Here is a 23,641-nt window from a genome sequence, read left to right on the forward strand (position 1 = left end):
CCCAAGCCAGCAATGGCCATTACAACATGAGCAGAATCGGCTTGCGTGAGCCTGTATTTGTTAAGTCAAAAGGCCACACTGGTTATATAAACCACAAGGTCATGATGTTCAATTGATGACTTGTTTCAATCTAGGCCTCTGCGTCACAGCAAACAAATTTCCAGTGTGAGGTATTGATTCAATAAATGTTATCAGCAAACAAAAAACAGATTCATCACGAGGAAAAGTATCGATTAAATGCTCTAATAAGCAGACGTCTCTCATGGTACTTGATTCTTTTATTTATTTATTTTTTCAGGCTCAGCACACAGCTATTTCCTACGAGCAGGAGAACTTCCAATACAAACAATTTAAATATAGAAAGATTAGATCAGCTGGTTCCTGTTTGAGTGTCACAGTTGTGACTTATTCAGCTGCAATGATACTGTGGCCAGTTCAAACTTTTATTGCTTCCAGTTCCTGGCTTCTGACATCTCTTTCTGAGTTTCTGATCGAATACGACAACCGAGCAGGATCGAACCTGACCTCCAGCTAGACAGATCTCTTTATAAGAGATTCACCCGCTACAGGCTTTCCTTCCACCAAGGACCCGGACATTGCAGAATCATCAGTATATGATATGCTATGTCATATTGACGCTCAGTGTTGTTTGAACTGCATTTTTGTGTAAACCACTACCCTGTGGTCGCTGTGCTTTGGGAACGTGACCAATTTGGGGTCAAAGGACACTACGAAGGATCCCAGAAGGGGATGATGCTGGGAGACTTTAAAGGTGGTTCAGGATGGAGAGCTTTGTTCTACATTTAACCTGTTTGGCGATTGTTTTTCAGGTAAATTCCGAGAGAAGGCATCCATCCTTCACAAGATTGCAAAAAAGAAATGCCAAGTGGAGGACAGCGAGAAGGCCAACGGAGTGGCAAGCCGTTCAGGTAAGCTTTGATTTCAAGGGTAAGGCAGGCCAGGCTTTCTTTGTGTCTTTCTTAGCTAGTTGAGTAGATTAATACTACTCTCTAGAGATTGTAAGGTATCATTTTTCTCAAGGGTTGAGAACAAAAACTCAATTCAGAAGTAAAGGAGGTGACAAAGACTACTAAAAATTGCAAACGTCAGAATGTATTTTCAGTTCTTCTCAAACTAAACATCCCATTAATTATGGGAGCAATGTAGCATTGCCTAAACACAACAGACTGTCTGTTTGTGTAGATACAAGCTATAGGGCTAACACAGGCAGAGTGATAGAGAAACTGCATTAAACTAAACCTTAAAAAGCATAGCTCTACCTCAACAAAAAAAGATGACCTTTTGTCATGGGATTGTTATTAACTGCAAATCTACTTGTATTTTGAATCTGAACAAACATTTGATGACAATAAAGATATATTATTCTCTCTGAAAAAGCCCGTAACTAAGCTTATAAGCCCTTCTTTTACTTTTACTTTGAATCCGCAAAGGCTTAATAATGGTGACCCAGTGTGATCTGTCACAATGTGTGATGGCATTGTCAAGATTCTAGATTCATGATTAACTTTATTGTCTGACAAAGTGAGAAATGCGTTTTGAAGGACAAGAGGTACAACATGTAAAAAGCCCTGCTGCCTCTGATGTTTTACAGTGATGCATTTTCACTGATGACAAATTTTGGACGCAGGAAATTATGGATTGAAGATTTTTTTACAGGGACATTTAAATTGTTCTTGTTGTTATTTTTTTTATTTGGTTTAATAAGCGTTGGTATTTTGGAGACAAAAAAAATCCATGCTAATTCCCTTGGTATGTCTGATAAGGCCATGAGAATGATTTTAGCGAATTCAAATATTTAGGTTTTCTAAACATTTGAACACTTTATACTTTTTTAAAGATTCTAGTTTTTTCTTTGAAAGAACCCAACTAGTTAAGCAGGAGCAAATTAAGAATGAATAAATTGCAACCCTTATATTGTCAGCCATTAGCAAGAGAGCAAATTCATATATGCAAACTGTCAAACTATTCCTTAAAAATATTGTCTGATAGCTCAGAAAGGTCCGTCTGCTGTTGCTTAAACTTCATGAAAAAGTAAATAACTCCTCATATTTGACCCTTTCCACTATTGCCAGCTGTAAGGGTTGATGAGCATTGCATCTGATGTTAAACAAGCATGACATTATCGAGATCTGCCAAATTGATTGCAAGTGTTGTCTTCAAGCAGTATTTAAATCAATCACAGTCACTGCCAAGTGTAATTTATGTGTGTTTTTCACTTCAAAGAACACTGGACCAAAAGGATAAACAGGAGGCCAGAGGAAACGTTTCATGGCCTCCACGTAGTCAGAGCAGCAGAATCAAAGAGGGGCATAGATGTTTATCAACAGGGCAAAATTATGCTAACAGCACCACATTAACATATTAGCATCTTAATCAAAAATGCATGACTGGTAGCAAGCACAGCACACTTTCCTTCTCAGGCCTCAGACATCTTAGATTTAGTCTGCAGTGTCTGTACTAAAAGATGTATCACCATTAAAGTTGAATAAAATGATAAAGCTGATGTCTTTATAAATAACATTACAGAATCCGAGCTTGGAGCGAGGTCATATGTTGGTTGATTGGTGGGATCAAGCCACTTTATCCATTTGAGGATCCTTCTAATTGCCACAACCACATTTGGATTAAGGCAATTTCCACGGCAATTATGGCTTTATCATCTGATTACATGGCTTTCGGCTCTTTGGATTTTAATAAGGGCCGTTAAGTAAGTCTAGCCTAAATGGAATAGAATCATGGCAGCCAACCGGAAATGATGAGGGAGAAAGACAACAGTCTCAGACATGCACATGCTTGTTTATCTTCAACAGTGTACTTATCATATTCAATGTTAATATGAGTTGTAGTCTTGAGTATCATTTGTTACTGTCATAAATTGCAAAATAAGAATTAATAAAACAGAACTGAGTGAAAATTGAACTACTTCTATGTTGAACTGACATAGCATAAGAGCGTTAAAGCTGACATTATGCAAAATACACTTGACCATGGTTTCCTTAAACTTATGTGTCCCTGGTCTGTCTACAAACCCTCCAATTATAAGAAAAGTCCATCCTCTCTGTCTTCTGCCTGCTCCGCTTTTTAGAAAATGTCTGCTCAAGCAGGTTGTTTGGAGATATCCCCCTTTGTGACATCACAAAGGGCAGTAGCCCCTCCCCCAGGTGGGTGACACTCCCACAACGAGGTGTTTGTTCTGCCCTCTGAGTCTGCCTTCTTACTGTCAACAATAGGGCCTGGTGCAAGAAAGCTCGAGTCACCCAAGCCCTTACAATGGGTGTGGTCAGACACAATTCAATTACATTTAAAGCTACAGACACAGAAACAGCCCGTTCTGAGCAGTGCTGAAATACAGGGGTTTGTGGACATAGTAAAATACAAGATCAGAGTGGATTTCTATTACAAACTTCACAGACATGTTTTGGCAAGCTCTGAGACTCATTTGAACTGGTTGTAAAGGAGAATCACATGTGACCTTTAAAGGACTATAAGGTTACGAGCTAAATCACAACAACATATAACTTAGTGAGAAAAAAACAACTACATAAAAACGACATAGTTTACTTAAACTAACAATAAAACAATAACACTCCCACTTTGTATTTTTACAACACATCTGAAAAAAGTTTATTTGAAAGGATTATTAAAGGTTTGATATGTGAACCTGGAAAGTAGCTTGAGCTGTTCTACAAATGTAGTGCATGCACATGTTGAAGTATTAAGTAACTTTTTTTTACAGTCCATGTAAGTCCCACCTTGCTCCATGTCATTGCAGCCAACAACCTCATGTCTTTCTGAAGCTATGACTGCTTTTGTTCCTCTAAAAGCTTTTTACTCTGATTATTCTTCCCACAGATAAGAACCTTCCTAACAGCTCCAGCGTGGAAGTGGAAGTAACGCCACCCATGAATGGAACAGCGGGGCAAGAGGGGGAAACGGTAAGAAAGTCACCTAACACAACAACAAAGAAAAATATCTGTTTTATGCCTGGTCAAGTTACAAACGAGGAAAAAAAAGAAATATCAAAGTTGGAGAGATATTTGTGAATATTTTATGACTTTTATCTGTGCCTGTGTTCCACCTTGAGTGTGATTGATGCAAAGGTTGCACTAGCTCTGGCACTGGTCACTGCTGCTGATATTTTCCCAGCATGCACTCAGGCGAGTTCCTCCATCTTCAGCCAGACCTGTCAAAGACCCGCCTCCTCCCACCGAGTTCTGTAATCACACTCCTCTCTCACCTGCTGCTGCCCACCGCTGGGTGCTGGAAACAAACATGCTGGCACACGTGCCTTGACAAACACACACATAGACACACACAGCCAGGCAGTGTGGCTCAGTATGGCACCTGCAGCAGTTCTGAGGGATGGCAGCGGGATGCAGTGACCTGCCGGCTGCCGGGCCAGCAGACGGCCCTGAGGCAAGAGGGCAACGAGTCAAAGTCCAAAACTTATTTGAGAACTGGCCCAGGAGACGAGTGCGTCGGTCATTCGACTCTCACTCTCACTGCATACATCACACTTACCAAGAATAGCCCAAAAGGAAGCTACACTCTTTATCTTGTATTCTCCAGGAAAATTGTTATATTATTGACTTGGTCTTGAGCATGAAATGTCAAATTTGAGATATCGTAAGAAAATTAACATATACCATTTAAACAAGCCAAAATCTTTTTCCAATGCTGTTGCTGTTTTTAAAACAAATCTTGATGATGTGAATCAGCTATTTAACTTGTGATTTTCAAATGATTTCTTTAATTCCTTAAAAACCTTCCATAATCACTTACTGTAAATGCTCCCCCCCAGTATGTTTAAAAGTTGAATACATCAAAACACATAAGTCCTTCAGTTCAATTTAAGGACATAAAGTCAAACACTGGGTGCTGAAAACAAACCGCAACCAGCTTCTCTGTAAGAAACTCCACAAAAGGACAATCAGCTAAAGCAACGTGTCCTTCGCTGAAAGGCTGAAGCCAATGCCTGCACAGGCTGCTCCATTTTGACTCCGTTATGTCATAATGCAACCTTTGCAAAAATTAAAAAAAGAAGAGCCTACCTTTGTTTCCTGAGTTTGCACGCTTTGCTTCTTATGAAACTCTTGGGTACATTTGATTCCAGCAAGAGGAAAAGCAAACTCTGCAACTATCACTAAGTTTACTGTGTAAGAGGGGAACAGAGTTTGAAAAAACCTTTAAAGGCTTTAGCTAAATAAACACTAAACAATAAACCATAGTAACATTTAAGATTTATATAATATTGTTTTAGTGTAATACTCTCAACTCAACTCAACTTTATTTATAAAGCGCTTTAAACAGCCGTAGCTGTGACAACTCTGCAAATAAACTGTAATTTGATTATTAACTTTGTGGACAGAGGTCTTAACCCAACAAACAAAGGACTATAGGCATCTTAATCTCCTGCTTTGAATCAAAGCCCTGGCTTAATAAAAGTCTAAGTAAGCACTAAATGTGAAAAAATGTGATCTTTCTGCACCAAAGGAAGAGACACTGTGGCACTTTGACATTGAGCTTTCCTCCCAGGTAAGATACAGCATCTATAAATACTGAGCGGTGTGGGAGCATGCAGAAGGTTCTCAGAATAGACAGAACAAGAAAAAGACGGGCCCTACTTCCCAACATGGCCATGTGTGTATTGATCTATTCTGCCGCACCAACTTGTTTTCACATTGATCTCTCACTCTTTGGGTTAATAATAGACCGGAGAGATAAAAATGTCTCTCCTGAAGCTGAAAATATTCATTTCCAAAAATTGAAGGCGTTGCAGCCTTCCTTAGAAACATGTTTTAGACTGGCCTTAGTTCTTTCTTTGTATGAGGTGAGGGCAAAAAAATTGGAAAAAATGGAAATAGAAAACTTTTTTCAGATTCACTGAAATTGGAAGAGGTGGACGTTTATTGGCACGCCAAAGTCTCATATGTGGCTATTTTTAGCCACATATGAGCCTGTATCCACAGTGCACCTGTCTGTGTCAGCCAGGAGGTCGCTGGAAACCGCTCACACCTTCATATGACGCCCGAGGCTTGGTATTCTAATATTTTCTTTCCTCCCGGACGCCTTGGCAACTCATATTGGGGAATAGGGTGAACGTTAAGGTCAAATTAAATCTGCAGCACACTTTTACAACAATTTCTTGGCTTCGTTTTCTGCTGTGAAACCCTTTGAGAGATGCGAGGACAGAAATGATCAGATCTTGCATTTTTTTCTGTAACAGCAAAAAAGCAATGGTTATTTTTCAAAAAAGTAACATGACTCAGACTACAGAGGTTTGAATATGCGGCAAAAGTTTCTTCTAAGGGATTTCTTTAAAAATCTGATAAGATATTGACAGTGAATGCCAGTGATCTATTACCTTGGAATAAATGTTCCTAATTTATATCTGATGCTAGTTTTCCATCTTCTCCATAGTCATGTTTGATCATTACAAGAAAAATGGCTGCACATCAGGGTATGCTTTAGGGATGATTGGTTGTTGCTTATCTCTGCTGTGGGATCACCATATACATAGCTGCACTCTGTCCAATCCACGAAACAAAGAAGTCGGATTAAAAATCAAAAGCTTTGCCATACACCAGGCGTCAGCACACACGCCCCCTTCTGGGAAGTTAAAAAAAAGGAAAATGTCACGCCTCCCCTTGCAGCTCTGTGGCAACAGGTAAAAGTCAGTGCCTTTAAGCTCTGAGTTGGCAGCAGTGCCAACTGAGGCACTGTAGGGCAGGAAGGGCCCCCGAGGGTCTGGCATTTGGAAACCAACTCGCGCTGACTTGTGAGGCCCAGCTCTGAGGGGAACTTTGGTAGAGAAAGCAGGTAAAGGGAATGATAAATTAAGCAATGACAGACTCGTAGTGTGCTGTGTCAGCCAAAAACAACACGTCTACATACTGTAAGAGCTGCAGGGCAAACTGCAATGTCATATGATACATCTTCTTTTTCTGGAGCATTATACCCATCTGCTATTTGAAGCCTACAATCAGTTACATGAAAAATCCCTCTTATCTTTACATTGAGAAAATAAGTGGATTTGGTTCTGAACTGATCCTTCTAAAGCCTCACGTTTTTGGTTAGAGCTCCATTTTTTTTTTGTTACAGAAAACAATGCAGCCATCTGGCTGTGAAGAGGAGGAGAAATCAGAATGCCGAGCACAAGTGATGCAAGCGCTGCCTTTTGTTTGGCAGCTCTGATTACCAAGGTTACCAGGCAGTGCTCACCAGCAGCGCCTGTCACAGCAGGATAGGCTCCATATGATTCATGATTTGAGCAGTAGCCATCTTTAAAGATTTCTGCTTCACCCCCTGAGCATTATTAGTGATTCTATTTATTCAAACTTGAATGATTTCCTGGAGAAAATTAATATTTAGGAAGCTACATCTGTTCTCAACATCTGTCCGACTTTGCGTGTTGTTTTTTACCCAGCCTGTTTTTACTTGTTTTTTGTTATTGTCCCTCTCAAAGGCGTACAAGCAACATTCTCGGTCACCAGTGTGTTCTGCTTAGATCTGCATGTGTCAACCTGTCTCTGCAGGTCCCCATGGCTCAAAAGCACCCTTTCTAATTAGAAACAAAGGGACCGCAGACATCTTTCCTTTCTCAGAAGGCGCTGGTGTTTTACCATTAAAGATCTCAAGAACTATAATGTTTGATTGAGAATCAAAAAAAGCTGATCAGGTAACTCGAGTTCATGCCGCAAATGACGAGATGATTCCTTCTTGCTGGTGCCTCAGAATGTGTCATCTTCCCATCCTGACAGCTTATTTGATGCTGATCTGCAGAGAGGTGATGCTCTTTGCCTCACTTGGCATTCCAGTGGCAGGTCCAATCAGACCCCAAGGGGGGGATGCTCTGCCTCTGTGCAGCCAGCGTCAGCAGTCAGCAGTGATGAGCCCCTGATGACTGGAGAGGCTGAGCCCTTCAGGGCCCGCTGCAATCTCCAAAATCACAGTCATCAGGCTTCTCTGTCTTAAGGTCACGGCAGAGCAGAGACACGTGCACATCCAGGTCCTGCCATAGTTTTCTGCAGAACTTGGGCAATGTGGGTTTTTTTTTCTTCTGAAGGGCTGGTACTGCAAGAGTGCCTCCTTCCTATCTGGCTAGTTGCTATGGAGAGGTGTGTCCCAATGAGACAAGTTATCAAGTTGAAGGAGACACTTTGGATTCTTGTGATTTTTTTTCCCCTTGAGAAACAAGAAAAAAGCATGAGTCAACGAGTGTTTACTTCTTATCTAATCCCAGATGGGGACGAGTGGTGACACTGCAGTACGTAGACACCTTAACAAGAAGGAAACGAGGGGGGAAAGGAGGAATGAATCATTCTGATTGTGGGTTTTTTGTACACTTCTCTCCTCACCATGCTTCTGTTCTTTCCTCAGGCTGAGGATGAGGAGGAAGAGGACCAGCCTCTGAGCCTGTCCTGGCCCGAATCTAACCGCAAGCGCTTCACCTACCTCTTAATCATGCCCATCGTCCTCCCTCTGTGGCTTACACTGCCTGATGTCAGGAAACAGGTGAGAAAGACAAAGTTTACCCTCTCAAATCATATAAACAAGACTTTTTAAAAAATCTTTATTAGGGTGAAGTTAAAGCCCTTATGTATGTGTTTTTGCCTCTAAATCCACTATTCTGTCTATCTCTCCTCTGCCTTTTCCCATCATCTTTCAGTCTGCTAAGAAGTTCTTTCCCATCACCTTCCTGGGTGCTATCTGCTGGATTGCAGCCTTCTCCTACTTAATGGTGTGGTGGGCTCACCAGGTAACCAAAGATAAAGTGGCCATATTATGTTCATTTCAAATGGCAATCATGTGATGATGTCATCAGTCCCAGAACTTCATAGAATCCTAATTTAACCATAATCCTTGACAAAAAAAAAAAATGCAATATGAAGTAGTGTTTTTTGTTCCATTGCCATTTACTTATTAAATGAAACCATATTCTATAATCCCACTCGTAAATAACTACAGTATAAATAATCACAGTCGTAATAGTCACAAGAGATTGTCGGAGCTCAAGTTTTTTAACCTCTGTCACCTCCAAAGCATCACAAGGAAATTAAAAATAGCTGGAACAAAAGATTAGGGTTTTTTTTGTTTTTTTTTACCCCAAAGCTTAGTTTCCTTTTTTTCCTTTCTTTTTTTTTTGCAGGTTGGAGAGACCATTGGGATTACAGAGGAGATTATGGGCCTGACTATATTAGCAGCTGGAACCTCCATCCCTGACCTCATCACCAGTGTTATCGTGGCACGCAAGGGTCTGGGTGACATGGCGGTATCCAGCTCCGTCGGCTCAAACATCTTCGACATCACTGTCGGGTATGACATTTGAGCAAGATTTGAGTAATGTGGTTCAATACTTTTAAATTGTACGTTTGTTTCACCCGTCACCCATCGAATTTCATGCACGGATGTGTTTACTTCATGCTGATCAGTCAAAAAGGTGTCACTTTGCACTTTTACTGATTATACTTTCGTGTGCCCGTAAGGTAGGATCCCTCAATAGGTCAAACTTTTTAAGTGTCTACGATTCTGAGTACAAGGACAAGAGTGCTGGGCACACCAGTTCAATGACTGTGTTTGCTGTATTGACTCAATAGAAGATACACCTTCTTACTGATACTTAACATTATCTCAGCCGGGAATATGAGCAAAGACGGCAGACAGACAGTCGGGTTTTAGCCTCGACTGTTTAAAGTTGTATTGATAAAAATAGGTCTTGCAGCCTCTTTGGCAACAATTTAAAGCGAAGGAGACAAAGAGAGCATCTATTATTGACGTGTTTCCTGAAGCTCTGCTATGTTGAAACAGTCACCACATGGAAGAGTGATGTCACCGTGTACTGACGCATCTTTGAGTACACGGTACCTGATTACAAAGCAGCTTCACTTCACTGCTGTCTCTAACGTATTCAGACTGTATTGTGCCTGGATTATATAAGCGGAGCTGTATTTACACCTTCTCTCATCTTCTTTGTGATATAATTATGGTCTCAATCTGGTAGTTATGTGAATAGGCATGGTCCTGTTATTAGATACTGCTACACATCTCCCATTCCAGTAAATCTACGCAAGTATCACAAGCGTTGATAGAAGAAAGAGATGGACCCAAACCAAAATCCTATATTAAACAAAAGTCCAAAAAAACAAAAGCTTTATTTTGAAACCAAAATACAAAATCCACAGGGGGCTGGGGCACCGAAAAACACAAGGATACAATTGACCAAAAAGGAAGTCACAACAACAAGGAATAAACAAACTAAACCTGAGTAATGACAGTGAGGTGTTAAGTGATTCTGTAGCGCAGCATTTCAGCTGCTGCTACATGATTCTTTTTCTAATTTGGTTTGGCTGAGTAACACTTATTGTTGATACATTTTGCTGTGTCTCGTGTCATATTATCTTATATGCACACTCTGCTGCACTTTGCTGAGTATGAGCATCCTAAGGCTATAAAAAGCTCTGGTCTCATCTGTTTACATAAAGAATCCTTGTCAGCATTTTTTATTATAAACCCATAATATCGTGAAAATCTAATATTTGGGTCTGATTTTTTTTTTTTTAAGTGAAATGGTTGATGTAATGTTTACCAAAATGCAAATGTTTTTTTTTCCTCCCTGAGTAAGCTGTCTTTGATTATTTTATTTATATGTTTGTGTATCCACAGGCTGCCATTCCCCTGGATCCTCTGGTCCTTCTTCAGCGGCATGAAGCCAGTGCAAGTCAGCTCCAACGGCCTATTCTGTGCCATTGTGCTCCTCTTCCTAATGCTCATCTTCGTCATCATCTCCATCGCCGCCTGCAAGTGGCGCATGAGCAAACTGCTCGGCTTCATCATGTTCATGCTGTATTTTGTCTTCCTGGTGGTCAGCGTCATGCTGGAGGACAAGGTCATCACCTGCCCCATATCCGTGTGAGGACCTGCGAGGACCCACTTCCTCTCCTCTTGTCACTACCACAAACAACCACCGACACAACAATCCTTCTTGTCTGCCATCGCTCTCACCTGACCCTTGTGATCCTTTAACCCAGGAGTGAATGAGGAATACGGATTGCTGGAGGAGAGAATGATACAAAAAAAATATGAAATCTGCCTTTATCTTCAGTAAGCAGATGGTGGCAGGGAGGGGTTAAATCAACAAGGACGCAAGACTTTTGACTTGGCTGGTTTAGCTTTGGCCTAGCCTGAGTGGATTTCTATTTGTTATTGTTATTTAATAGGCAGGTAAGGAGGGAGTATTGGGTGTACCAGCCATATATAGAAGCATTATGCATGCAATTGGTGTCACTAGATGAGCTGGAATCAAGACTACACCTGATAGGCTGAGGAGGATAACCTCCTGTGAACTGAAGCGGTGCACTGTCTAAAACTCTTAAAACAAGTGCAGTGGCTTCGCTGAAATTGAACACAAACTAACTTCTGCTGTCTCCAAAAGAGTGAAAAGGTATTTGTGGATGAGAAAACGGCCGACTGTGTGGATGAGGGTTTTGCTCCAAAAGTGTTCTCTATCTGAAATAAAAGAGGGAAAAGACTCTCCTCTGGGCTCTGCACCTGAGCGACAAGGGACAAACCACCCTTTCTGGGCAGACAAACTTCTTCTTTCTTATTATTTATATATTTTTTTGAGATTCATCACATGCTCAATCTGACTGGCAAGTTCAAACTCCTCCTCTTCCCTGCCCGACGCTGTATGTCTCTTCAAAGAGGATTCTTTTTTTTTTTTTTTTTTTTTCTTTTTGATTCATTTCATGATATATGTAGAGGTAGCAGTAGAAGTACTGTAGCAGTATTAGATTATATAGAGTCATCTCTGCAATCTTCTCCTATTTTTATTCTTTTGCCACTGAACGCACGTTCTGAATGTGCAGAACTTTTCATGCTTCAAACGTACCAAGTGACAAAGCCAAGAAGAGAAAAAAAAAAATCCTAACTCAAGTTTAACCTCTCAAAATATATGCTTGCCTTCAATATCTTTCACTGGTTTGAAAAAAGAGGCATGAGTTCTGTAGACTCATTGAAGTTCCATATTGAAGTCTATGTCAAAATACTGAAAAGAACTAAACAGTGTTTATGCGTCACGGTTGATTTAGATTAGTCAATGTGTAGTGCTTTGTTCACTGTAGAACTGGGCTCAACTCACCGGCTAGTCAAGCTCCTGGTTAGTAGTTTCATGGAGTCAACTGCATGTAAAAATAGACACTTGGAGATGAATAATACCAATCAACATTTAAGAAGTTGTAAACCAAAATGTACACTTTTTGAAAATATGTTTCATAACTTCTTAATGCAAACCACTGCTCAATCTCTATGTAGAAATGTCAACACGTACGGTCAATGATATCTATCAAACTTGTGCAATTTCTTTTCTAATCAAAGGTGCTTTTGTGTGCATGTGTGCAATCTACATTTGAATCATCACACAATAACCATCTCTTATATTTAGCTATGAATAGAGGTTATACTACCAGTATTTTGCAACTAACTGCAAAAAATATATATGTAAACCAATCTGTGTTTTATACTGGAAATATAAAAACCGAAACACGATCTCTCTTAAAGCTACATAGAATGTGGAAATCACTGATTTAACAGCAATATTCTGTGTGTCGTCCTTGCGTCTCTTTCTTCTCCCTGTCTGGATGTGGTTTGAAACCCAGAAAGAAAAAAAACTGTGTGTGTGTATGTGGGGGGGGACCATTTCTCTGCAGCCCCTTTCTGTTAGAGCTGGCCAGAAACACCCGCTTTACCTCAACACAGCTTCTGTACAGCAGCTTAGTAGAACTGTAAAATAAAAGTAAATAGATACTCTGAATGTGTGAGGAAACATGCATGTGAGGAATTTGGGCTGGTTACCCACTGACTGTACAGCTGAGCTTAGACCGACTATATATTTTCACTTTATGCATCCATTCAGACAGAAACACCAAGAACCCCATGGTTTTACTTTGTAAATATGTCACACCTACTTTATTTTTATTTTCTTTGCAAGCAACTTCACATATGTATTGTATTCATCCAGAGTTTTTAGCCATTTTTGTAATGGATGAAAAAGCTCAGTAATTCTTTGGCCCTAAAGTATAGCATTTCAGAGAAAAAAATACTCACAATATTACTTAACATCTCTCTGGCACACATTGCACTGTAAACGTGCTTGTTCAGGTTCTGCGATGGAAACGGGACTAAAGACTAAATTGCATTCTTATCTTTAAAAACACTCGGACAGTAAAGTTTGGAAATGCACAGAAAAGACGAAAACTATGATCATTGACTTCAACCAAAATACTATGTAACTCATGCTGTGTGCTTTTGTACAGTACATTTCCACACACTAAATTCAAAGATTTAATTTAAGGCCTCTATGATGACTCATGTACTTTGTGAAATCCTCCTGTGAACATTTGCCATTAAATTCCCTCTCACTCTCATAGCGCCCACACACACTCCTTCGTGATCACACCTCGTCTCAAGTTTCTACTCGCCCTTCTCTTTGAAAGAATTAAAAAATTTGAGAAATGCACTTTTTTTCCCCCCCCCTCTTATAAAGAGATGAATATAAGAAGATGGACCTGTATTTCATGTTGGACTGGTAAAAATGAAGCCAGAGAAAGCAACCAGATAGGTTTGTAGAAGGGAGGTAGCTAGCTAGCCTAGCTAATTCTAAATGCAACAATATGTGTTAAACAGCACCTGTAAAGCTTAAATATTTAAAACATGATTGTGATATGTTTAGTTATTACATAAACTGACATGTAAAAAAGACAGGTTGTGATTTTTACAAGCATTATTTGCAGGTATAGAAGCTAAGCTAGCTAGCTGTTTCCACTATTTTCAGTCATTTGGGGAGCGACTGATAACCATTTGCTGAAGACGCTCTTGATGTTTATCATAAAGACAGTGAAGTGGCATCAATCTACACATCTAACTCTCTGCAAGATAACAAAAATAAGTGTGTAAATATAGATGTCAAACTTTAGCTTGAATGGGTTAAATGGTACCTCTGACATACATGTGAAAACTGAACCTTTACACTTTCATCACATACCAATCCTGTCAAAACAAGAATAAGTTCCCTTTAATGGTAAGAGGACGAACAAAATTTCGAAGGCTGACTCGTTGAGCATGTGAGCGTGGCAGTGGTTGAGATTACCAGGGTAGGTAACTGTGAAAGTTGACCACTAATGAACATCTTGCACTGTAAGTGTTTTATTTTCTTGGTGTTAATGTAAGATTTATTTAAGGTGTACATATATACAGATAGAAATTAACCATATAATCTATACGTGTAAAAGAAATATGTCTCTTTATGTAAAAACACAAAGTATATAATAAAACAAATAAAGATGATCATTCAAATATGCAACAATGTGTGAGCAAGTTTTTGCCAAAGTCTCTTTAACCTTTAAAGGTCTGATTGTTTGAAAGAGTGTGAGAAAATGACATTCCTTTTAATTGTTTGTTTTAAATTTCTTCATTAGTCATTGGTCTCAATACTAGTCTTTTTAAATACTTAATGGCACACTTCTTAGTGATGATTAAATTAAGAGTTAATAGCAGTGTATGAAACACTTTATGTTTTACGGTATTGGTTCCCAACCTAAGGTCTGGTGCCTGAGCTCTAAGGGGGGTTGTGATGTTCTGACTGCAATGAGGTTGTCAAAATTTGATTTGCACATTATTCAATAAAACATGTTTTCAAAAAATTCATCGGAAATTTCTACAAATATCCGTTTGGTGTTGGGGCATATTCCGATTAGATTTTCAACAAAGAAAACTTCAAATTTGCCTTTTCTAAGGCTGTGTCCAAAATAACCTGCTACTCCACAAACAGTTCACAATATGGTGAGTGTGCCACTTTGTTGTGCTTTCAGAATATTCAGTGCCAATCCTAGTGGAGTCAAAAATTCCCTCAATGAATTGAGAAAAGAAAGATCAAATCTATATTTACTTACTCTCCCAAATCCTCAAGGATTTTATTTTTTAACTGTTTTTTGGCAGAGGAGTTCGCCCTTTGGTAGCTCTTAAAACTTTTAGAATATCCTAAAAGCTTTATGTCGAGGAACTACACAAAATTTAGTGATTAATGAATGAGTGAACATTTTTTGAAACAACTTTCATGATGACTAACCTCTGACTGTTCTCCAGCTCCTACTTATTTTCCAAATATGGTAGCTTCCTCAAAAGAAAAATTAAAATCAAAATGGCAACTGCCACTCTGCCAAATTTGTGGCCTGAAAAAAGTGAAAGCAGGTATCATGTTCTTTAGAAATCAATGCTTGCACAAACATCTCCACATACACTCAGTGTATGTGGAGATGTCAGTTTGGTCATCTTTCAAAGCATAATTGTTTAATCTATACTAAATCCGGCCAAGAGGGTCTAAGTATGCACACCTTGCTGCCACAATTCAATTGTACTGTAGCTGTCTTCGGTTCCCATTGATGTCTCTGACTGGCAAGCTTTCCAAAATTTCATCTGCTTTTTACACAACTTGGTTTTCCACATTAGGTTTTGACCTCATGTGTTAAATAGCAATCAGAACTGTAAAACAGAAAACACACTGCGTTTCCTCTTAAAACAAGGGCAGTGATGAGCTTTTCTTCATTTCTGATTTGGCCTTCCTGAATGTCTGGAGACTAGTTATGGAGTACAGCGCCCTCTAGTGATATAACCCTGACACGTCAATGTAATTGAGAACACCTTGGAATTTAGACAAGAGTTTTTTTAAGAACTTTAACCAGAACTGAAACTGAACACATCATGAGTCAGACCTCTCTCTCTTCTTTGCCACCTCGATGGTTTCTGTTGGTAAACACTCAAAGTCAACACTCAAAGTCAATCTCTGTTTTGGATAGAAAAGTGATTCTGATCAATGGTTTAATGTAAAAGAGTAAATTGATAATTGAGACTGGGGTTTGAATTTTGATCAAACCGGCTTGAGGTTCTTTAAGAAATAGAAACAAAGCTTACTTCCATGTAAACAGGCCATGTCATGTCATGCCATGTTTACATGGAAGTAGTGAATAATGAATGTAATATTTATGACTGCAATTCCTTTGCAGACAACAATTCCACGCAGGTACCTTATCTTGATCAAGATGTACTGAAAGAGAAATGTATCTTCCTACCAGTGAATTTTAAAGGATGTTTTTTTCAGGACTTCACCGAAGGTTGAGATTTCTGATCCTTCCTCAGAAATGTGTTTCCTTCTTCCAGGCATTCCCAGATTTTTCCCTGTAAACCAACGTCGTAATCCCTGAAAGGTTTAACTGGAAACTTGTCCTCAGCTTCAGTGAGTCAGACCAAGTCATAACTTGGATAATTGACACAGATAGTGTACACGGAATTATTTCCTATTTCCTAGGTAAAAAAAAAAAATCATCAATTTTCTCTGGAGGAGCTGCCGATTGGACCGCTGCAGTTTACTGGACAATTGTTTTACATTTTTCAAGGCGTTTGGTGTCAAAATTCTGGATATTTTTCTGGCTTGATTTGAAAAATATGATGGTGAGTCTAGAGAATCAATTAACAGTTGAGCTTTGTTGCTTTGCTGGAAGTTCCAGTGAATTGTGTTTAATGAGTGTGGAGTGGACATTTATACTCTCAATTACAAGGAGAGTATGGAAATAACTGTAAAAATATTAAAAAGATCTATAACTTCAGCAAAGAGAGATTGTTTTAGGCATAACAGGAACTCAATCCAAGATGATCCTGCAAAAAATAATTATAAATCTGGATTAGGTGAACATTTCAAATTGAGGGTCAAAAATGAAAGACAAGGATTTTTTTGTGTATCATGTTTTTTCTGAAGACATTTAAATCTTAAAATAATTCTGAAAAACTTTTCAGCTTTATGTAACTAAAAGTTAGACAAGCGGAGACTTTATTTGGTTCTTATTAAGCATTTCACATGAGGCAGGTCTTTTAAACATTACCCAGTTGGTAATCCTTAAAAGTTTCAAGTTCATTTATAATTGTTTATGTAAAACTATTTAATTTGAGCTTTTCTGTCATCAACTTTTCTGGAGTTATATATAGTTAATATATAGTATAGTTTGATCTGGTCTTATTCATAATTGTACGAGTCAAATCTCATCTACTTGACATCCTATTTCCTTCCTCCTTTTCTGCCTGTTGAGATTTGTAGATACTTAAGTTAATTCAATGGGTTTGATTATTTATTCAAGTTTTCTCTCTTAAGTCTTCAGCATAACTGAAGTTTGAAATCTGTTATCTCATGATTCCTGTCATGAGTTGAGTAATAAACAAAGAAGAGGATCCAAGTGCAGAACTAAAGAAAACTATTTATTTTATATAAAAAAAAACCCACTGGGAGCCACGACTAATCACTAGGAAGACTGACATGTTCCGACGACCTAACATACGATAATCAACTAAGGAAGGATCACTGAAACTGATATAGACATGGGGTAATCAAACACAGGTGAGACTAACGACACAGGTAAAGACAAAGAGGACAATCAACTCTGGAGGGAAACACACAGAGGCAGGAAGAAAACACAAGAAAGAACTACAAAATAAACCATGAAAAACTAAAGACAGAGAACTCAAGAATGTAACTAAACACACACACACACACACACACACACACACACACACACACACACACACACGAGACACAAGAATAAGAAATGACACCATTACAACAGGAAACGGTGAAGACTAAACTAGAAGGCAACAATGACAGACGAAAGGTAAGATCATAGATCATTTTGTTACTGTAATAAAACGTTAATCCTCCCACTTTTATTAACTGTTTATTTTGATCTGTTTACTTAGTTTATTTTTCTCCCCAACAAAACTGTTTTACAATCCCAATAAGATGTTAAAATAATATTCAAACTCAGACTATTCAGACTATTCAGACTCATAATTTCTACCCCAGGATCGCAGAATATTGAATTGTAGTGAATAAATCTTGAACATTTATATACTACAAATAAATGAGACACTTCTGGTTTGCATGACTTACACTGAGGATATACTGAATGAGGACTTCATAGACCTATTTTTATAGATTTCTCTGTGGTTTCAGGTTTATATCCTTGCGTTAACACTTCATGTGGAAGGTACACAGGCTACTGAAAAATAAGAATAAACCTCCAGATCACTGTTGTTGGAAAGCAAAATAAATTGTCACACAAATGAATGACGGCTGATTCATCATGTCTTTAGCAAAAGATAGGGAAAACAAGATTCCCTTGAAATTTGTGAGTCAATGGCAGTGTTGACTGAGTCTGAGGGGATTTTTCCCTCATCCAGCAAACTTTTTACGACAAGCCAGCTCACTTTCTAAGTCATTTACCAACAGTTAATAAACTCCACATGGTGCTGAGGGCAAGGTTAGCAGCACTGAGTGTAGCTCATTCAGCAAGTCAGCTCGCTGTCGGCCAGACTTTGCCCAGTGATTTCATTCGCTCACTGTAACAGGGTGTGCTTACGTTTGACTCAGCATTAAAAAAAAAAGACTCAAAGGAAGCTTCAGGCCAGATTTTGCACACTCACTTGATCCTTTTATGAACGTGGCAGCAGGGAAGCTTGTCTTAGGCATACATTTTGGCCCCAGAATGAGAGAAAAGTTCTAAAATATCTCAGACGCAGACGAGTCATCAACAAAACGACCCTGTTTTGCTGTTTTGTGGAGAGCTATTTTCATGACTCCTTTGAAAAAAAGGGCCTCCGTGGACTTGAGACCATAAGATGACTCACTAGAGGGTCTGTGTTGATCTGATTTGTAAGAACAGCACATGTGGCTCTGTGATTCAGCTTGAGAACAGTCTTCAGGGGGGTTTTGGTCTGCAACCCAGACAAAATGATGGTCATTTTTAACAAGTTCACAATGACAAATCCTTTTACTGTGAAAGAAAGAAGATCTATTTATCAAGACAAGTCATTCTGTAAGTCACAGTCCAAGCTAGCTAGGAATATATACGAAATGTCAATTCCAAAAAAGCTATTGCCCAAAAAGGATAAAGTAAAATGAATAAGATGCCTTTGCCTATAATCTGTAGGGTTTTATACTTTCCACTAATTTAATATTTTAAAAGCATTCAACATTTGAAATAGGCCTTAGCGATAACAAATTCTTCATTGTAAAGCAAAATCTGAAGCAATAATTTCCAACTGTGTTAAATAAACCAAATTCAGAGGTGGTTAACTTCCTACAGCTTATTTTGTATCTTATTAACCAAGTGAGGAGGTACAAAGTTTAACACAGTAGACTAATGTATAGGCTACAAATTAACCTAATTTTTCTTGAAATTATGAATAGGTACAAGTGTATTTTTATTCATAAAGTATAAGTAGCCTACTATATGTCCTTGAATGTAGTTACAGTTGATTTTAACAGTGAAGACAATCTTTTTTAAATCAAGAAAAAGGTAGAAAACCAATGAGTACATTTATGTTAACAAGTGTGATACCGTGATTGATGCAATCACATGCAGACACACCTTAGTATTTGCCCTGCAGCAAAGTCACGGGCACCTGAATACAGAGGAGTTCGTCATCATCATAATGGTGTATTTACAAAATGCTTATTGTTGTATGAATGGTTAGGGTGCGTGCCCCTTGTACAAAGGCTGTAATCCTCTAAGCAACCAGGTTCAATTCTAACCTGTGGCTCCTTCCCTGCAAGTCATTCCCCACTCCCTCTGTCCCTAATTTTCAACTCTATAAACTGTCCTATCACTCAAATAAAGTCATATAAAAAACACCCCAAAAATTAAATGAAAGAAAACTTCTTTCCTTTTTTAGTCTTTAACGCAAAGTATTGACTTTCTTATTCTTGTTATGTTATTATTATGTTAGTTAGTTGGTTGGTTGGTTAGTGGGTTAGTTAGTTGGTTAGTTAGTTAGTTAGTTAGTTAGTTAGTTAGTTAGTTAGTTTCATTTATTGTCCACGTTGTGGAAATTTGTCTTTGGTCTCATAAAAAACAACAAGCAGAACACCAACAACAACAACAACAACACTTACACACAGACATCTTTGTGGCAAAAGGCAGGACAGCAATGACAGCTATATTCATGTATACAAGTACATGTATGTTTGAACTGAAGTTTCTAATGTCAATCCAAACCTCCCTTTTGTGGAATCTTAAACATTGCGTCTGCATCAAATGGGTAAACGTGGTTAAATAAATACAAATTCTTCACAGTGATAACCACCTTGCAATCTCTATTTACACTGTGGTTACCACGATAAACAAGAGTTAATGTACGTAATAGAAACGTGAGCACTGTCAGCTCCTGTAATTTGTCTTTTTGTTTTAACATATTTGCTCTGTGGGAGTTGACAGGTGTGGCCACTGTCGACACCTACGGAAGTGAGTCATCACTGCCATACTTGCTAAAGTCAACGTTAGGATTGTAATAATGTTTGAAAAGAAGAAAAAAGCCTTTATTAACTTAAATTTATGCACTTAATGTCTTTTCGCTTGTTTCTATGATAAGGTGACAAAAAAGACCAAACTTTTGCTGGGAATTACCTCCACTCACTTCAAAGGAAGAAAAAAAGTTTTCAATATTGAGGCCGTACAGTTTAATGTTAATGGAATTTTGACAGCAAATAGATTATTTAGGATATATGTATAGATTCGGCAGAGATAATGCCACCCACAGGCTCTATTTTTTAATAAGATTATCAGTAAATAATTTATTAAACAGCTGTTTCAGCAGGTCAGTGTGGAGATAGTTATGTACAGTGAGGTATTGAAATAGTGTAGGTCACTGTGTCACAAGATGCCGAAGAAGGAACTTGTCATGGTATAGTGGAGCGGTGCTTGAAATGTTAATCTGTTTTATTTTGTGTGTGCAGTCTTAATCTAAAATGAGTGTTTCAAGATGTTCATACTAATGCAGTGGAGTGGAACATGTCCCATGAATTACCATGGAGAATATGAGTAAAGTAAAGTAAAAACAAAAATTACTGTATGGCAGTATACCTGAATTCATTTTAAGTATATTGTAAAAGTGACAACTGAAGTCTTTGGTCAGACAATGCTCTTTCCTCAGGATGCTAGTTGTGACCCATGAATTATGACTCAATTTTTTAAAACAGCAATGATTTAAAGTTTTTTTTTTTTCCTGTATGGGAATTAAAAAATACTTTAGATCTGCTGAAGCATTCACTCTTACGGCTTCTATGGAGGAGCTTTTAACTAAAGATCTTACAGAGTTTTCACATCAAATAGTGTTTCCTGTCCTGGGCTGCCTCCACTTTTCTGGTCTAGACTGTTTTTGAATCATTCTGTGTGATTCATTAATGAACAAGAACCTTCAGTCAGGCTTTATGTTTGTGGGGCTCAGCAAGTCAGAGCTTCTTGTAAACTAGGACCACTTGGGCTTTCTGGACATCCCCCATTATGACTGTTATGCACAACGTGTTTTCTCTTTTACTCTTAAGGTAATGTTAAGAGCGATATGCCTGGAAAACCTTTTTTTTCTCAAGTTCTTATGTTATATAGGCCTACTTAAAAAAAATATGGGATCCAAAATTGCAAAAGTAAAATAAAACCTTTTATAGCTTGTTGTAATGTTGTAAATAGGTATATAAACCATACAGTCTGTGTGTGTTATTGTTTACTTCTACTGCTTTCACTGAAGAATAAAAGTGCGATTGATGACCTCTGACTGTTTCTGGATGGTTTCTTCATCGTCACCTGTGACCTCTCTTAATGAGGCCAAAAGGATTCCTCGTCAGCGCCCACAGGGGCCCAACCCCTAAACACACCTATCATACCGTAAACCTTGACAGTCATCCTCTGACTCTGGCCGACTCTCAAGAAGTAGGCGGTGGAAAGCAGACTTCCTCGCTCAGCCTACTTTTGTTCAGCTGACGCCTGATACGAACACACATGGATCTGGGACAACGGCCGAGGCAGAGCTGGATATGAGAGTTTATAGGTAACACACCTTATCAGGTAGGCGTTGGGATGTACAGTTTAAATAAATATATATGAAATACCCACCATGTTTTTGCGATTTACTTATCTAGGTTTTTACATTTGATGGTTAAACATTTCCTGTCCCGTAAAAAACATCTTTGTAATGACATCTGCGTCTTTACGCACAAACGCTTTGGAGTAACGTGGGTTGACTTCAGTTGCTTAATTTGTTACCTTGTCTGTTTATAATAAGCAATTTGTTTAAATGTTTGAATAGGCCTATATTTAAGATCTTCACAGAAATCAATAATAAAGGCGAAGATGGACCTGTATTTTAAAACTCTCTGGAAACGGGTTCAGGAAGGAAGGCAAGATGTTGGCATAGCTGTCGAGTTTAACACCCTGCTATGCCATCAAATTGCCATCTTTCTCTCCCCTTTGCAGCAGGAACATTCAGGAACGAGCTGGAGTTTCCCTTGGAATATGTAGTTAATTATACTCATTGTGTCTCTTTAATTTAAATTTGCGCATATTAGGGTCGTTTTACAATATAATTAATAATAATGCAAACTTTCTGCAGGATTAAAGGGTCAGGAGCATCTGCATTTCATTATAAAGAAAGAGGAACGTGTCTGCTTCACTATATGTGGTTTGTTTCACGGTGGGCTAAAAGCTACAGGTATACAAAGTCATATTGTAAGAAACTCTTTTCATGTTTGTTTTCATGTGTGTGAAAACAAAAACTGTAACTGGTACACTTTTACTCAATATGTATGTGGACAAATATTGATAAATGTAGAGATTTATTTCTGATAATCTGAACCTGTTAAATTTTTTCTCAATGGTTTGTTTAAAAGGTCGAGCTTTCCCCTTATGTAATGCATAACCCCCTTGTAGTCTTAAATCGGATACATTATGATGTGTATATTATTTATTTTATTTTTTGACCCACATGTTATATCCATTTTGGCTAAATTGCATCACTAAATGTTTTCATGTGTCATGAGTGGTATACCAGTAAAATTGTAAAATGTGTTACTATAAGTGGAATGCAATGTCAAATAAGGCAGCATGGACAATTTATTGAGACAGGTCATTCACTTTATTCCTATAAGAACAAGTTTAAAATAGTCTTGCAAACCCTGGTCAGTTTTGCACAGTAAACTAAAGGCATTAGAATATGGTCCTTTATACTTAAAAATACAGTGCTGACATTTAAATTCTACTATGTTCAGTGTACTGCAACTGACAAAAATGTAAAAGGATTTTTTTTTTTTTTTACTTTTACACTTTTCACTGCTGGAGATAATTCTTTAAAATGTAGTTTGAGACATTTGATACGTGTTGTAATTATAAAAACAATAAAGCCTAATTGTAGGCATGTTCAATAATGATGTCTGCTGCATCTTCAACGATGTCAATTTTTTTTTCCTCCAAAATGTGCACCTATGTAAATTGATATCAATCCAGATACTGTATGACAGGCTGATTGTTTAAAAAGCAAAGTCACACTTTAAATAACAATCCTCTTATATCATTTATTTATGATTTTTGTGCTACTGATTTGTGATGATACATGTGTACTTTTATGTACGTCAATTTTCAGTGTTGGACTTTACTTTTCCATAGTTTGCCATATTGATTTTGTTGTTTTGCCACTTTGACCAACGTTTTAGGCCTATTTCCACTTGTAAAGCTGGACTATTATACTGCATACTAGG

At 38.2% G+C, this 23,641-nt stretch overlaps 2 protein-coding genes across 10 annotated transcripts in view; both read left to right on the forward strand.

Annotated features, from left to right (window-relative positions):
* slc24a2 (solute carrier family 24 member 2) overlaps positions 1-14,380 on the forward strand; it is a 44,280-nt gene extending 29,900 nt beyond the window's left edge. For all 9 annotated transcript variants that reach the window (XM_079371923.1, XM_079371924.1, XM_079371927.1 and 6 more), the window contains 6 exons: positions 831-929; positions 3,874-3,956; positions 8,401-8,535; positions 8,690-8,779; positions 9,170-9,336; positions 10,684-14,380. In XM_079371923.1, the coding sequence (XP_079228049.1) occupies positions 831-929; positions 3,874-3,956; positions 8,401-8,535; positions 8,690-8,779; positions 9,170-9,336; positions 10,684-10,933 (824 nt within the window). In that variant the 3' untranslated portion in view covers positions 10,934-14,380. The remainder of the gene's footprint in view (positions 1-830; positions 930-3,873; positions 3,957-8,400; positions 8,536-8,689; positions 8,780-9,169; positions 9,337-10,683) is intronic.
* etnppl (ethanolamine-phosphate phospho-lyase) overlaps positions 1-23,641 on the forward strand; it is a 105,039-nt gene that overhangs the window by 53,842 nt on the left and 27,556 nt on the right. The gene's annotated exons all lie outside the window — the stretch shown is intronic.

Source organism: Symphodus melops (genome assembly GCF_947650265.1).
Source record: "Symphodus melops genome assembly, chromosome: 20".
NCBI lineage: Eukaryota > Metazoa > Chordata > Actinopteri > Labriformes > Labridae > Symphodus > Symphodus melops.